This window comes from Phoca vitulina, unplaced genomic scaffold (assembly GCF_004348235.1).
Source record: "Phoca vitulina isolate PV1807 unplaced genomic scaffold, GSC_HSeal_1.0 scaffold67, whole genome shotgun sequence".
Classification (NCBI taxonomy): Eukaryota; Metazoa; Chordata; class Mammalia; order Carnivora; family Phocidae; genus Phoca; species Phoca vitulina.
This window is the reverse complement of record NW_022589770.1, coordinates 5043731-5061608: the sequence shown is the minus strand read 5'-3', so window position 1 is coordinate 5061608 and position 17878 is coordinate 5043731. Positions and strand designations below refer to the sequence as shown.

The 17878-nt window shown below is 35.7% G+C and overlaps 1 protein-coding gene across 3 annotated transcripts in view; it reads right to left on the bottom strand.

Annotated features, from left to right (window-relative positions):
- Positions 1-17878, bottom strand: part of PSIP1 (PC4 and SFRS1 interacting protein 1) — a 40043-nt gene that overhangs the window by 4551 nt on the left and 17614 nt on the right. Inside the window, exons 5-11 of one of the 3 annotated variants that reach the window (XM_032392315.1) lie at positions 16877-16981; positions 15924-15986; positions 10746-10842; positions 9737-9812; positions 4023-4251; positions 3062-3180; positions 316-371 (exon numbers count right to left, since the gene is read on the bottom strand). In XM_032392315.1, coding sequence (XP_032248206.1) covers positions 316-371; positions 3062-3180; positions 4023-4251; positions 9737-9812; positions 10746-10842; positions 15924-15986; positions 16877-16981 — 745 coding nt within the window. The other 2 variants (XM_032392317.1, XM_032392316.1) reach the window with 2 other exon arrangements.

Here is a 17878-nt window from a genome sequence, read left to right as displayed (position 1 = left end):
TTACCTTACTTACACATGTGACCAGAAATAGAAACTCTTATCTGAAACCATGAGATTTGTCAAAAATGGGAAAATATCTAGCTTTTGGCAGTGTTACAAAAATGTGACCATTAGATAATGAGCAATAAAACTAGCCTGAGTCCTTAGCAAATGCACCTAATCAAAATATAATGTATACAGAATTCATCAGGGATTTGAAAAAGCACTTTTGTAGGATTTAAGAACATAAAATGACTGATTTTAAAACCTATACATGAAAAATTAAGGGTATAATTTCCTATTAATTTAAACATCTTAGAAAGTGAAATAACTAACCTCGCTTCTTCTCCACTTTCTTAACTTCTGGCTTCTTTCCTTCATCTTTATTCTGCCTATCAAATGTTAACACAAATATTTCAAAACATTGGAACTTTGTGACTGATTACCAAATGCCCACAATCCCTTAGGTAAAAGCTAAAAATTTTTTTAAGATAGAAAATCAATAGCCTAGGTCATAAGGAATTGACTATAATTCATAGAACTCTGGAATGCCACAGCATTAGTATTAATTACTAAAAACACATGTAAAAATTAACATGCTAAAATCTAATTTTTCAGTGGCATCACAAATAATTTTAACACTTGTCATGGTGAAATTTTTTTCCAACAGTACATAGTGTTAGTTTAAAGACCCAATTTCAGGGTCAGTGGACAAGCAGACCATAGTGGGAAAGAGAATGCCTATAAACATTTCATGAGTTCTACATCACAATTATTTTTAAAAGTAGCGTGTCAAAAACACACTAATTTTTCCCACATCTCCAAAAGGGTAGATAATTGGAGGGGTTAAGTTTCTAGATTAAACAGACTGTTCAAAGATGATACTACTGTATTAAAATGGGTTTTTTTGGCTAATATATCAAACTTAAATGACATTCACTGACATTTACATACCATTTCACAAAAGAAAAGGTACCATTTTACTGCAAATCACAAAAATAACCATTTAAAAATGAGTTCTTAATTTCTAGTACCTTGGCTTTGAGTTCGGGCCCTATTATAAACCAACTGAAATAGACAAGAACAAAATAATATCTAAAAATCAGGTTTTTTTTTTTAAAAAAACTTTATTTTAAAATTTTGGTTACAGTTTCATTTTTGTTTTCTTAACAAGTCTACTGTTTAATCTCTCAAGATTAAAAAAAACAATTATTAAGAGTCTAAAGAATTAAACAACAAAGGAATGTCAAGGGAGGGGCACAACTGCCCCATTCTCTGGGGTATAAGAGCTATTCCAGTTTAACACCTAGCTTCAAAACAAAATGAATTTTTATATTTTCTAAATGAAATAATGTACAACCACCATCTTCTAACTTTCAAACACAAAGCTTCATCTTAAGCTTGGTAAAAAAAACTTTAACAGGAATGATGGCCGACCTTAGTATGTAGTGTGTACCTTACAGGAATTTTTTTTTTTTTTTTTAACAATCATAACACAGTAATAATGCCATTAATGAAGTCCTCAATTTAGAATCTGCAACATTCTTCCATCAAGGGGGGGGAGGGGGAAATTCAGTCCAATGAGTCTGTCTCAAGATCTTCATCTCTTGTTTGCTCCACTTGTATTCTCTTTTCAGTAACTGGATTAATGCTTTGAGCCCAAAATGAGATATATTTTTTATTACTGTAGATTACATGTTGTTTGGCTGGGAATACAATACAATAAACTTTATTTTGCATAATGCATTTCACACAAGCTGCATCTGAAATGCTTTACAGAGCAAAACTGTCCAAGTACAAAGTTTTGTAATAACAGGAGAAGGAAAGAAAACACAAATATTAGAATTTGAGAAAGTTACATTCGGAGGACATTCAAAAAGAAACTGAAACACAAAGGTAACTTTGAGATACTGAAGAAGGGTTGGGGCTAGATTTACTAAGCAATGACTAATTTTATATCCTAATTTGGGGAGCACAATAAAGTTAAAAGCAACAAACAGTCCAACAACTTTTCAGTGAAAGGATAGGAAAGGATAGGTAACAAAAAATAACTTTAATTTACAGAAATGGTCAAAAGTCTAACAGAATAGAGGGAGTAACATTTTTGAGCTTTAGATCAATTTTTAAATTACTCCCCTCAAGCAGATGAAACTGCTTATATAATCATCCTCCAAACAACTAAGAAAGCAGAATAGTCAAATGCTATACTTGTAGAGAGACTTTTGGCTTACAAATGTATTTTATAAAGAAAAAGTACAAAATTACTTAACGAATTCACTACTTATCATTAAGTTTGTCTTAGTGACCTACAGCATGTGTTTAAAATCACCTCCATTAACAAAAAAAAAACAACACCAAGTTTAGTTAGAATAATGCAAGATGCTTCACAAAACGCTTTTCAAAGAATTCGGAAGTGACAGTCTCGAGATAACTAGGAAAACAAATGTAATAAGCACATGAAGTGTAATCATCGCCAGTGCGATTTTCCTTCTAATAAAACTACTTTATAGAATAAAACTGAAGGGGAAAGAAATTCCCCATGGTCTGTATATACTGTCTCCAGGTATCAAAACTTAAATCAACTTTGAACTTGATTTATATTACACACACTTAATGCAAACCCTGTCAGCCTTTAGATTTACTGGCCTTGGGTTTACAACTGTGCTGCTATTATTTTTGCTGGTCTTTTGGGAGTGGCCTGCTGGTGGTATGTGACAAATAAGGATATTTAATTCTCCACCAACATATTATCACCACTCTTCTGTATTTAATACTTAACAAGTGAATAGTAGAGGATGAGGACATTTTCAGCAAAGCCACTAACAGTTAAATCCTATCTGCACTTTCAGTTTAAATTAAAAATAATTCAGAGTGATTACCTCAGTGAATTTCATCCTCTTACTCAGCAAAGAATGAAGCCTAAAACATGATTATCATCATATAATGAAGATTTTTTTTCTAACACCTGGGAAAAGTCACTTCTCTAAAAGGCTTCATATGGTCCGGAAAACGAGATTCTGTCATTTAAAAATTCATGCTAGCTTAAAAAGGAAATCAAAATTTAGAATAAAAAAATACTTACTGCTCAGTTTCCATCTGTTCCTCTTGCTTGCGTTTTCTATCTGCTGCTTCTTTCTCATGCTGGCCTTTCAGCATATTCCTTCTATGAGGATTTTGAAAGTTCCTTCCACCTTTTCTCTTCTGTTTTGAGAATTAGGATGAATTTAGTTAACTATCAAGTCAGGGACAAGTGCTTCTAGGATTACAATCTTGGGAGGAAAAAAAGCAACCAATACTTAAAAAATCTCAGAATTATACATGTTGCTGTCTGAACTTGCCCTCGATGACTCGGGGAATAAAAGTATGTCAGGCTATTTGCCACTGTACTGTGGTTCTCTATACTATGGTTCTGACCTGTTTGTTTACTGACAAGTACCTGTTACTGACAAGTATATTGCTCAAGCTATCCAATTAAAAATTTTTGGCTTCTAAAGAAAGTATTAAGAAATAAGAAAAAAAACAAAGATACATGACCTGGGTCTGTAGATCTCCAAGGCTATACACTATACTTGTGTTTCTCTATATAAAAAGATGTATAGCTTTAATCAAATTCCTAAACAACTGTGGCATTCAAATAAAATACCACTGATAAAATGTACACTAAAATAGGCCTGAAGAATGCTAAGAATTTCATTGTAGTAAATAATAAAAATGTATAAATGCATCTCTCATATCTGTCTTCACTGGTCACAGTCCATTTGGCTTAATTTCTACTTTTCTAGAATAGGTGGGTTATTGGAAGTTTATTATATAACATTTGATTTCCACATTATAATTGTGAAAAGGTGACAGATTTAGAATGTCCAATAAAGTTTCAAATATGCTTTTTAAAACAACTAGTTCAAGCTTACAAAGGTAGAGAAATTCAGTTTTACTTTTAATCACACTCATACTTTGAGATACTGAAAGCTTACTAGGTAAAAAATAAGAACTACAAAGGCAACTAAAAATAGAACAAATATTTTACTTGATAAACACTGTACCTTTTCACTTTCTTGATCATCTCCTTCCTCTTCAGAATCAGAGGTTGATGTGACCCCTGTTTTAGCTAAATTTTTTCTTTTGGATTCAACTTCTTTCTTCCCTTCCTTTTTGTCTGGCTCTTTTCTTGGTTTATCTTCTTCCTTCTGGCTGTCTTCATCCTTTTTAAGCTGCTTTTTAGGTTGTTTTTCTTCTTGCCCCTTTTTCTTACTTTTGTCTTCTTCAGTTACCCTATTTTAGAGAATATAGCAATGGAAAATGATTTTTTAGGTATCATTATTAGCTGTCTTTTAACCATACTCTCCTAACCAGATAACAGGAAGTAATAAATTTTTACTTAAAGACAAATTTAATGTATCTTCTAGTAAAATATAATGGAATGTCTTTACCATCCAATCATAAAAGGAAAAAAGAACATCCTTTTCATATAAATTAGAAAATACAAAAATTACAGTGGCATTAGGGTAATAAAAAAGTGATTTTTTCCCTTTGTTTTCCTAGCTTTTTGTAATGTTCTGTATTTGCTGAAAAAATTACCTAATATGATCTTACGTCCCAAGGTAATTCTTCACTGTGGGGATACAGCAATACAGAACATGGGTGAGACACTTGGATCTTATATTCCACATAATTGTAAGAATAACATGTTTAAAAAGTACACAAATTGGGAAAAATACAACTGCAGAAGTGAACTGCTTATGATCAAATAGGATCACTTTAGAATTCAAAGAAATACTTTGCAAGGTAAAAGGCTCCCAACTTATGCATACAATGATAAAATATATGGTAATTAAGCATAATATGTAACAGCGCTGAATTCACTAGCACTAAGCATTCCCATCACCAGTGGAATTACAGACATCACTAAGTCAAAACTACCAAAATTGCTCAGTAAGCCTAATGTTACTATTGGATGATCTTTATGGTAACTAGTACAGCAGAAATAAATACAAGTATTTATGGTATGATGACAGGCTCTAGGAGAACCAAATGATGCCATTGCTGACCATATAATTACTTTCATGGTATATACATTCAACTAAAGCCATCCCATAAAAAAAATACAACTTGAAGCTTGGACAAGCTGTTTAAAAAATTAATCTTTTTACCAATCTAGTAATTTCACTGAGATTTTCGAAGACTATACAATTATATCAATGGATCTGAGAGGTGGAAGAGACTTCAGATCGTTAGTCCAACCCATTCCATTCGACGAAGGAGAAAATGATGGTGTGAAAGGTCAAATAATTAGCCCAGTATCACGGTTCCAAATCCAGTGACCACCTACCAGACAACTGCTTCCTTGAACCTTTAAGAGATTATTAAATTGGAAGAGAAAAAAATTGATTCTTTAATCTCTTTAGAAATTTCCTTGTCACATAACCATCATTGGCTATGCTTATTTTCAAATGTCACATGGGTTTCCTTGTTAATTTCTAATCGATAGAAAAGGCATGCATGTAAAATCATTTTAACTTTCTTCAGTATTTTCACAAATGTGAGTATTTTGATAATTTCATGGAGATGAGAATACCAAGTCAAATACAGAAAGCATTTCCATGGCTCTTAAGAGATACTGACCAATTCCTCGCCCAAAATATCCCCTCCATGGAAGCAGATATTCAAAATCCAAATACCCCCTGAACTAGCAAATTTGCTTCCAGCAATGTATTCTAACCAGTATATCTGCACATGTACAGAATAGATGACAGTGTTTTTAAAAGGATGTATCCATACCTGAGACAGATGTTAAGAATTGTACGTACAGTGGAATACCATGCAGCTTTTTTAAAATTATTAAACATAGATTAAGAAGTGTACCATAAGGTCCTAAGAGATGGGATTAGTATTTCAAAGGCTTTTGAACAATACCAAAGCAGACTGCCACAGCCTTAACTATCATGGCTTGCTACAAACAAGTATTTTCCCAGTGGTCCTTCATGAAAAACAGACTTCTCCATAGTGACAATTTCCCTTTTTAATAGGTGAAGGCACAGTAGGAAACTATTAGTAAACAGTTAAAAATATGTTAACATAAGCAACAACTAATGCAAATACAACTCCAAATATCTCAGTGGCTTGTACCAAATATTTCTTACTTTACATACAGATTATGAGATGGTTTCAGCTTTTCTGGGCTCTATTCCACTATCTTGTCATTTCAGGACTCACTGCAAAAAAGCTATCACTAACACATACATCCTGTTCTCAAGGTGGAGAACAAAACTTTCAGAAGGGCTTCTATAGTTTAGCTCTGTACTCCAGAGTTTGTGCTCAGGTACATGGCTGAGGATAGCCATGGCCGATGCCGAACCTATATATAACATGGATACAGACATTTATGTAAAAACTTTAAACATGTGACACTGACTTTGGGGCTGAGAAATGGAAAATCCTAATATATTTTTATACAATGGGTAACACGGTCACCTGCGATAATGTGAAAGAAAATTCAGTGGCTTTGGGTGAAAAGGCTTCAAGATAGAATGCTAGCATCTTGAGTGGGTTGTTAGCAGGATAAATAGGGCACTTCAAGAAAGAAACAAGTTTAAAAAAGAGCAAAATGACAAAAGGAGAACCTAAAAATTCCATGCATTTCAGTGTTGAAAGTCCCCTCCATCTTGTAAAAAATTTTCAAATTCAGAAAAAGACTGGGGTCAAAGATCCATCAAAGGTATAAACTGCCAGCCTTTCTTTAGTAAGTCAAATTGGGCTACCTTGGTCCTTCAGATGAACAGTTTCTAGGGAAGAGGACCAAGGTGTTCTCAGGAAAACCTGTAAACTAAAGGGAGTGTAAATTAAGTATATAATAAGATAAGCATGTCTGGGGGGGGCGGTGGGGGAAAAATAAATTTAAAAAAAGCAAGTCTGAGAAAATCCTATGAAAAGACCACTAGACCACTGGGCATGAAGTTGACTAAAACCCACAGGCCATAAGGTATTATTACCGAAGGTAACACAGCCTCCATCAGGAGAAATTAATGGAGATTAAAAAAGGAACCTTGGGTCCCCAACACCCTATAGCCTGAAAGCAGACACAATACTACCCAGCTGATGAGGATATTTTCCATTGACCTTTTCAGATACAACTAAGGAGGATACTGAAAAGTAGACAACTGTCACAAGATTAGCTAAAAGCCATGAAGAGAAATGGTTTAGAGCAAGACAAACTGGGCCTAATCAAGGGAAACTTCCTTATACATGAAATAGGGAGATCTCACAATATTTTCCAGAATTCTAGATTTCTTAGGGAACAATGACTGCTGTATGGCTTTTAATATTCCCCTTTCCAAATAGGAGCATTTAGTTCTTCTGGATCCCTATCCTAGACCTAAGTGTGTGATAAAGGGGAGAGGGGAGCAGATAACTGGTGTTTTCAGTTCCTAAGTCTCCAGACCAGGGCCTTACAGCAATCATGAAATCCTAGACTTTATGCCTGATGCCACGATTAGATTAGGCAGGGAATGAGTGAGAGCTATTTGTGGTGTGGTTTTTTTTTTAGTTTTTTAAAAATCCTTTTAAAAATTTTTATTTATTTGAGAGAGAAGGAGAGAGAGAGCACGCACACGAGAACGCACGGGGGTGGGGGTGGGGGGGACGGGGGAGGAGCAGAGGGAGGGAGAAACAGACTCCCTGCTGAGTAGGGAGCACGATGTGGGACTAGATCCTGGGATGACCTGAGTCAAAGGCAGAGGCTTAAGCAACTGAGCCACCCAGGCACCCCTATTTGGTATGTCAAAAAAACAAAACAAAACAAAAAACCCTCACCTGCATGTACCTAATTTCTTAATTTCACTACAGTAGTTAAAACCATGTTGTAATTCTGTGCCACAATATTTGAGAATACTTTAAAAGCTAGCTTGGCAGTAAAGTAAAACTCTTAAAGTTGAAAAGTACCAATGCTTCAGTGTTCTGTAACTAAAATCTCCTATAAAAATGTTTCATTCAAAACACTGTAAATCCCCTCTTAAATGACCTACTTGCTTGAGCCTTCTCTATAAAATCTTTAAACACAATAGCTAAAAAGAGTTTTGCCCTTTGTCTAAATATACATTCTCTCCTTCCTGGTGAAGTTTCTACCCAGAAAAGCCACATAAACAATACCCATCTGTGTTGCAATGATGTGGATAGGACTAGACAGTATTATGCTAAGCAAAATAAGTCAGAGAAAGACAAGTATCATATGATCTCACTGATATGAGGATTTTGAGAAACAAGACAGAGGATCATAGGGGAAGGGAGGGAAAAATGAAACAAGAAACCAGAGAGGGAGACAAACCATAAGAGACTCTTAATCTCAGGAAACAAACTGAGGGTTGCTGGAGTGGTGGGGGGGGTGGGAGGGATGGGGTGGCTGGGTGATGGACACTGGGGAGGGTATGTGTTACGGTGAGCGTTGTGAATTGTGTAAGACTGATGAATCACAGGGGCGCCTGGGTGGCTCAGTCGTTAAGTGTCTGCCTTCGGCTCAGGTTGTGATCCCGGGGTCCTGAGATGGAGCCCCGCATTGGGCTCCCTGCTCTGGGGGAAGCCTGCTTCTCCCTCTCCCTCTGCCTGCTGCTCTGCCTACTTGTGCGCTCTGTCAAATAAATTTAAAAAAAAAAAAAATCTTTAAAAAAAAAAGACTAATGAATCATGGACCTGTACCCCTGAAACAAATAATACATTATATGTTAATAAATAAAAAAAAACAACACAATATCCATCTATGGAAAAGGTGGCAAAAAAAACCCCACATTATTTTGATTAAGTAGCTATACCAAACTTTAAAATTTTAAATTCACAAAAAAATAAAAATAAAAATAAAATTTTAAATTCACATTACAAAAATAATTTAGTAATTTTTTATTTTTAAGTAATCTCTATGTCCAACGTGGGGCTTGAACTCACAACCCTGAGATCAAGAGTCACATGCTCTACCGACTGAGTCAGCCAGGTGCCCCTTAGTATTTTTTTTTTTTTTTAAAGATTTATTTGAAAGAGCATGCCTGGGGGGGGGGGGGGGGGGGGGGGGGGGGGGGGAGAGAGAGAGAGAGTCTTAAGCGGACTCCTTGCTCATAGCAGAGCCAGACGGTAGACTCAATCTGATCTCACAACCCCAAGATCACGACCTAAGCGGGAACGAAAAGTCAGATGCTTAAGGGACTGCACCACCCAGGTGCCCCACCCCTTAGTAGTATTTTTTTTTTAAAGTTATTTTGAAGGAGCTAGAAAGGATTTGTGGAAATTGCCTCAAAAATACTTTGTCTAAACCTTCCTTAAACATATACCCTGCCCAGTTTCTCTATTGCACATTTTACCCTGTATTATCTAAGTATCTTCATATCCTGATATACCAAGAAGACGTCTTAGATTAATGAAATGATGATCACATCAGATTTTTTGTAAAGTAGGTACCAGGCCCAGCATGGAGCTCAATGGGGAGCCTGAATTCAGGACCCTGAGATCAAGATCTGAGCTGAAATTAAGAGGCAGACATTTAATTGACTTGAGCCATCCAGGCGCCCCTCATCATATTTTTCTTGATTCCCCATCAATTTTTACTTTCTATACAACAAAAAACTTTTCAATAGTTTTTCCCCATAATTTTTAGAAATACAAAATAGTAACAGCAAATATCCTATAAAACTGACATAAATACAAAGACATTTATACTTATTTAAAGTCAAATACTTCATTCAGTGTATAACTAACTATACATTAAAAATAAACTCACATGTCACTCTCTGAAGGACAAGGCTGTTTTACCATTTTGGGTCTGCCTCTTGGTTTCGGAATCTTCACTTCTGTAGCTAACATTCAGAGGGAAAAAATTAGTAACTATCATCTTTCAAGATGCAATTCTCACATATAAAGATTACAAATGATATATACTAAGAATATTAGTTAGTGGTTTATTACAGACATTATCTTTATTTTTTAAGTTTTAAAGATAATATCCTCCAATGATTCAAATGAGCAACAACAGAATATTTAAAAGTGGTAGAGCAACTGAGTAATTTTCATTCCCTCCTTAGTATGACTGAGAGGGCTTAAAAGAACGTTCCTTAAGTATATATTGTACATTCACATCTTTGAAAATCTGTACAGAATTCACTGAATTTCCTAACACTATTAATTGATCCATTAAAAATTAAATTCCAAGTAATTATGGAAACAAATCTCAGGATTTTTCTTTTCTGGGTATTATTCATCTTCCCCCCTTTTCAAAGAATATTATGAGGCAGAAAAACATTGGCTCTATTTTGGTTAATTGTCTTTGGTTTACTTTGTATTAGAGGCATATCCTTCCAAACCATTTCCAATTTCCCAAATTAGCACAATACTTTCTATAAGCAATGCTGAAGATAGCTGCACACAGCAAAGGTCACAGACAAAGAATGCAATAATTTCCATTTGGAAAACTTATGCTTTCTACAGTGAGAGGTAAGGTAAATCCATCATTCATGGAATTTAACCTCACCACAGCCTCAATGCGCCGCTATTAGGGAAAAATATGAGAGAGAAAACAGAAGATAAAAAAAATGTCCCAATTACTTTAAATCTAAAATACTTTATCACATAAAGCAGAAACCATGTTTATCTCCTCTGAAATTTGTTTTATGTATATATATATACATAATACATAATCAATTGCCTATCCACCTATTCCAAAGTATCTGAGGCATATCACTGTAATGGGAGTATTATTCACAACTCGGAGATTTAAACAATAATAATCATACCTGCGGGTCGTCCTCTTTTAGGACTCACTTTTAGATTAACAGATGCTGTTGCTGTTGTCACTACTCCTGCCTCCTCGGTTTCTACTTGTTTTTCTGCCTGAATCACAAAAACTTAATTAACTTACTTAAGCAAATAAATAGTAAGCATTCCAGATTTAATTCAACAACTAAGATATGCCACCCTAAAGAGTTTGCATATAAGCATAATTTGTACATATTGTTATTCTTTCTCAATAGTGAACTCGTCAGAGTAACATCCCCAAACACAGCTTATAACAATTTATAAGAGTGAACAATTTTTTTTTTTAATTTATTTGAGAGAGAGAGTGCGCAGGAGAAGGGGCAGAGAGAAAGGGAGGAGAGAATCCTAAGCAGGCTCCCCACTGAGAGTGGAGCCTGATGCGGGCCGGGCTCAATCCCACGACCCTGAGATCCTGACCTGAGCTGAAATCAAGAGCGGCCACTTAACTGAGCCACCCAGGCGCCCCTCTAGCAAATAATTCTAACAAACAAAAAAAATCACTTCTTAGATATCCTCGGCCTAAAAAAATCATTTGTAAAAACAGAGCTAACATGCTTGATGCAAAATGGTGACCCAAGTATAATTACACTTAACCCACACATTGCTTATAAATGTACTTTCACCAAGTATCTCAAAATGCGAATAACACTTCACACTCTGTACTTATGAGAACCTAAATTAATATTCTAATATTAGTAAAGGCAAGAAATTAAGTTGGGGATATTTCTTATTCTTTTACTTTGTTAATATATACATGTTTTATTTTTGAACTAAGACTGACATCTGCTGTTCTTCTCTAGGAGTTATTCTTATTTTCCATAAAAAGTGATTTACTACAGTAAAGTAATAAATTCCAGTGACGCTTTGCAGACTAAAATGACCCCTGAAGAGACAAGAGCCCCAAATGAGAGTCAGTTTGATTAAAGCAGTAGAGTAGAACAAAGGTTAAAACCACCAATTAGAAAGGAAATGCAAACAACTCATCATAATTGAAATGGGAGGAAAGAAACAGTGAAGAAAGAGAAGGATGGGAGGACCACTATAAGCTGCTTCCCTATGACCAATTATTTCAATTCAGCACTAACTAGATCAACAAAAATAAAGGCAATAAAGCATGTAAAAACATGCATAATCCAATCTTATTGATAAAAGACTTAAAAATCTTTTTTTAAAAGATTTTATTTATCTGAGAGAAAGAGAGCATGAGTGGGGGGAAGGGGCAGAGGGAGAAGCAGACTCCCCGCTGAGCAGGGAGCCACACACTGGGCTCGATCCCAGGACCCCAAGATCATGACCTTAGCCCATGGCAGACACTTAATTGAGCCACCCAGGTGCCCTAAAAACTTAACAAATCTTTTAATCAACAATCTGATTTGCAAACATTTAAGAGAAAATGCCCAGTATTGGTAAGGAAAAGAAGAATCATATTATTACCAATAATCAGTAAACTGGCAACACCTTTCTGAAAGATTATCTTTATGAATATCAGCAATTAAAAATATGCAAATTTTTGATTTAGCAATCCCACGTCTAAGAATGTATCCATTTTTAATCTTTAAACATTTTTGCTTTTATAGTTGGAAAATAATAATGCATATTCAAAGCATTATTAAAAGTCAATAAACTCAGCTAAATTCACCCCTGAACTGTTCGCAAGGAACATTACAAAAATTGCTCTGCTAAACATTAAGTTTGTATTTCTAGAATTTTAAGAACTTCCATAGCACCCCCAATCCTGCACAAATCTTGATTCAATAGCTCCCCTGGTGGACAGTGTTTTTTCCAAGTTCCCCAGGTACCAAAGGTTGAGAACCCAAGACTGTATGACAGCTCTTCTCATACTGAGGTGTTTATGAGGGCAACGTTCTCTAGGATTCAGTTCAAACTGGGGCGCCTGGGTGGCTCAGTCGTTAAACATCTGCCTTCAGCTCAGGTCATGGTCCCAAGGCCCTGGGATCGAGTCCCACATCAGGCTCCCTACTCAGCGGGAAGCCTGCTTCTCCCTCTCCCCCTGCTTGTGTTCCCTCTCTCGCTGCGTCTCTGTCAAATAAATAAATAAAATCTTAAAAAAAAAAAAAAAAAAAAAGATTCAGTTCAAACTGATGAGCTCTTCAGTGCAAAAAAAAACAAAACAAAAAAACCCCCATACATCTCTTCATTTACATTTTCTACTTTTGGAAGTAAATCAAAACATTACATAAGAATTAAAGGTAGAATGGATGTTTTGGAGGAGATAGAGTAAGAGGTAACAAATTCACCAATAATTAGTATCATAAACAAAAATAGAATACTGCATCAAAAAACCAGCCCTCCCCATGGATATGTATTCTTGACTGTTAGAAAAATCAGACAAGTCAAAAGCATTCCTCATGAAAATAAGTATTTCATCCAGACAAAAGACAATTAAGTTATGTCGAATATATATATTTAAATCTTAAATGCAAATAGTCTACAAATTTCTTCTATATTTTACTTGATCTCCCTGAGGCCTCTAACCCTTTGATACCTCTACTCCCCGTTTATTACCCCACTTTCTAGCACTACTCCCTTCATGATCTTACCTAAAGCACCCCTGCCCAAACCTCATGGGACTACACTATTCATATGCATATCCTCAAGTCCTCTGCATTCTTGTTTTGCTGCACCCTTCCCACAAATCTCCAGAAGAGAATTACTATAAAACTCTACCTTCTCTGCTCTATTATTCCCTGCTGCTGAGACCTGAGGGGGGTAAAAATGATACTACTACATTCATTTTATGGTGATCTCAGTTGGGAACTCAAAGCCATCCATTAATATCTTTACCCTGTTGTGCGTGCCTTTTCTCCCCTCACCAGCATAAACTTTCAATCCTTTCTTCCTGCCTTAGATCATATACAGAGTCCTCCTTTGAACTGGGTGGTGGAGAAAAGAGAGACTGAGGCCAGCAGGAATTCCCTTAATTCCCAATTCTCCCTAGAACTTCTAAATAACCTCCTCCATCCTTCTCTTTAGTGTATGAAATGTCCACCTCCTTCTTCCTGTTAAGTCTCTTCCTTCAAATGTGCCCCCCTCCCTTCTCTCATCCAGCATCTTCTTACTGCAATTATCCATATTTTCCACATCTTCAATCTTTCCCAGTTTTGCAAAGAAACAGTTAAAGCCATCATATTTTTTCACTTTAAACCCTCTCCTTTAACCATTTAACCATGCAAATCCCTGTTGCTGCATTCTCTCTCCTTCCCTTCAAAGATTTCAGAACAGTGTAACTTTAACATTAAACATTTTATTCTGCAACCCCCTTCATTAGCCCTTACTGTCTGACTTTAAAGTATCCTGGGGGAGCCCAACTGTCAAATACCTTCCAGGATCTTCTCCGTATCAGGACACTACTGGCCATTTAAAAAAAATTCTCCCGACATCCTCTGTTTGCTCCTGATAGTTCATTCTCAGCCTTAACTTTACAAAACAACCTCTCATCTCCGTTAAGTTCCCTCAGGATTCTGGTTTCTGCATTCTTCCCAGTAAACTTTCTCCCTTGACTACCTCACCTACTGTCCTATCTTTATATCAGTGACTAGATTTTTAACTTTTACCTTTTCCCCTTTTGATGTTAAAACACTATACCTGCAGTCTAATTCCCCTAGATGTTTTACTTTCTCCTCCCCATGTCTCTGGTCCCAAACCAAACCAACCTTGGAGTCACCCTACATTCCTCCCTCCCTTCACACCCACTTCCAATCAACCATCAGCTTTATCCCTGAAGTGCTCTTAAATCCTATCTCTGATTCTACACTACTAAAAACCTGCTAGAAGGTCCCTTCCTTCCAATCTCATGCTAACTCCTTAGATAAGCCTTTCATGACTTAGTTACCAAGTCACTATCATAATGCCCCATTTTAACTCTTATGTATGTATTGTCTGTCCCACAAAAATGTAAGTTCAACAACAACAGAGACCTTACTTCTTTATTCACTGCTCCATGCTGTGCCTGCACCAGTCATGTTAGTACTAAAATTCTGAATGAATTAATCTGTGAACTTGTCTCACCACCCCAATCCAGTCTCCATCATTCACACTGCTTTAAAAAAGGATGCATGTGAAATTTAAAATGATTCAATGGCTTCCCATCAATTCTCTAAGTTCAAGGTTAAGTTTAAGGTGTTGTGCCGTTTTCCCTCAAACTTTAATACTGAGACACAATGCTTGAAACAAAATTTTCTCTACACCTATGTATATACTATTCAAATTGCCTCACATGTTCTTCCCCTCCCTCCTTCATCTGCCTGACAAGACCGCCTATGTTAAAATCTTGTTAAAGTTATCAAAGCCCCTTCCATACACATCCCACAGGAAAAAAAAAGCCACTATAATTATTTGTTTTCATATTTTACTTCCTCATGAGATACCGAAGCCTTAGTTTTCCTTGAATCTTTGGCATATAACAGTCTGAGACATAAACAGGTCAGAAAAAGGTGATGAACAAAGCATATAGGGGAGAAACATTAATTAAAAGCAGAGGGTGTACCTCCTCCTAAAATGTCACATATTCTCATTTAATGCAACAATGATGCCAATAATAACATTAGAATGGACAATATTGACAGCAATTACTGTGTACCAGGATTTACTATGGATATTTAATGTGGTAACTCATTTAAGCCTCTCAACAACCTTATGAGTATATATTATTATCCATTTTACAAAGAAAATTTGAAGAAGTGGCATTAAAAGGAATGAAAGCTGATGCATTTCCTTTCCTTTACCAGTCAACGTATCTTAAGGGTGCTGTATCACAAGAAAAGAAACAGTTTTCCTAAATAAACATAATCTATCCTTTAAAAAAGTTAAGGACTTGGGGGTGCCTGGGTGGCTCAGTCATTAAGCGCCTGCCTTCAGCTCAGGTCCTGATCCCGGGGTCCTGGGATCGAGCCCCGCATCGGGCTCCCTGCTCAGCGGGAAGCCTGCTTCTCCCTCTCCCACTCCCCCTGCTTGTGTTCCCTCTCTCGCTGTGTCTCTGTCAAATACATAAATAAAATCCTAAAAAAAAAAAAGTTAAGGACTTGGGAGTAAAGGGCCAACTTTAAATTTAGTAAGGTTTCATTATCTCTAGTCTTCTTCAATCTGACCAAAACAAAAATTATTTTACAATCCCTGTGGTTAAGCAGCAACATTACCTTTCTCTTTCTCCCTCTTCTGGCAGCTTTTGGAGTGGTTATGTCAATTGCTTTAGTCACATCCTAAAATTGAAAAAAATATATATACACACACACGAAACTGAATAAATTATGTCAAAACTTAAAATTTCTTTAAAAATAAGGGCATATTTCACTAAAGACACTAGGGAAACTTGTTTTAATTCTCTGAAGTTTGAAATTATCAACATTAGAAGTCTTATCATTATAAAGTGAAAGGAATACCTAGTATCTTTGTCTACAAAAAAAAATTATTTCCTCTGTCAGATGAAATACAAAATTCATGCTTGCTAGTACACAAGGAAGTGTGTCTTTTCAAATTTATAAAACCACTTTTTTTCTACAGTAGAATCCTGAATTTTAGGGTTGTAAATTTTAAGAAGTGGCTTAGACTTTGGAGATCATCTAACAACTATTCCATGAGGCCTGAAAAGGCTCAATGAGATAAATCAAATTCACAGATGGAAGTAAATCTAGAAAAATTCAGTTCAATGCCCTTTCCAGTACCTCCATCCCACAATACCTTGCTTTAAAAAGATTCCTAACAAATAGTAACCCACTCTCCTATATGTGGACCTCATATATTGCAGAGCAGAATAACTTCAAATAAAAACATCCATGCTTTTAAAAAAATTTTTATAAGTAATCTCTATTCCCAATATGGGGCTCGAACTCATGACCTCAACATCAAGAGTCACATGCTCTACCAACTGAGCCAGCCAGGTGCCCCAATATCATGCATCTTAAAAATGCAAAAATTATTTTACAATATAGTATTTCATATTCACACAAGGAAATAAGCCTTAAATATTTTCTCATTCATTACTCAACTACTTTAAAGATTATTTTCTACTTAGCAATCAAAGGACGAACCCATCTTACAATTTCTTCCTTGAAACAAAATGGGTTTAGAATGCAAGAGAAATTAAACACACCTCATTGCTGGCTTTTTCCTCATGGTCAGTATCTTCCTTTGAAACACTTGTTTCTTTTTCTTCAACTTCAACATCAGATGATGCATTTGATTGTTTAGTTGATGCCTATAAACAACCAGGTCTATTAATCACAATTTACCCCAATTTAAAAATTTTCTACCCATGAAAAAATTCAAAAGCCTGTCTGCAAGTTACAAAAGTACTCTCATTTGTGTTCCATAAGATGTTTTTTAACATACACAATTTAAAAACAAGTTTTAAATTCTGTTTTTTTTAAAAGTCTTAAAGGGATTGTATTCCTGTAATTGAAGGTATACAGAGTGTAAAGGATAAAACTGTAAGGCAGAAATGGAAGTATAATTACAAAGAATACCATTCTGATGTTCTGACCAATAAATATCCAACAAGATATAATGTAACTTGATTTAGAATAGCACTGTTTATTCAACTATTGACATATTCTAAAGAGAAACTTACTCCAAGACACAGAGCCTTTTAGCAAAGGACATATATAACAGCTTTATTTAAAGACTTTGATTTATATCTCATACTTAGTTTATTTAAAAGGCACTGAGTGGGAGTCCAGTAAATCATCATTCCCCCCCCCACCCCGTATTCGTGGATGGTAATTCAATCAGGCAGTGATTCATTCCTCTGGGTTCCGGGTAGGGGTGAGAACCAATCATCATTAAATTTTAAAAGTACCCCCCAGATGATAAGATACACAGATGATCTACTAGGGGCCCAAAAAGATGAGTAACAGAGGTAACACAGTACATATTGGGAGGAGGTAAGCACAGGTCTACAAGATGACAGCATTGCAGTCCAAACTGTGCCCCTAATGATTTCAAGTCTAAACTGTAAACCCATTTCTTCTTTGGTAAAAACCCATAAAATTATGAAGTCCCAACAGAAAAATATAAAAATGCCCCCAAAATTACTTAAATTTTTGTAAATCATGATGGCCAATTTTTTTGTTTTGCATGTTCAGGGTTCACTGTT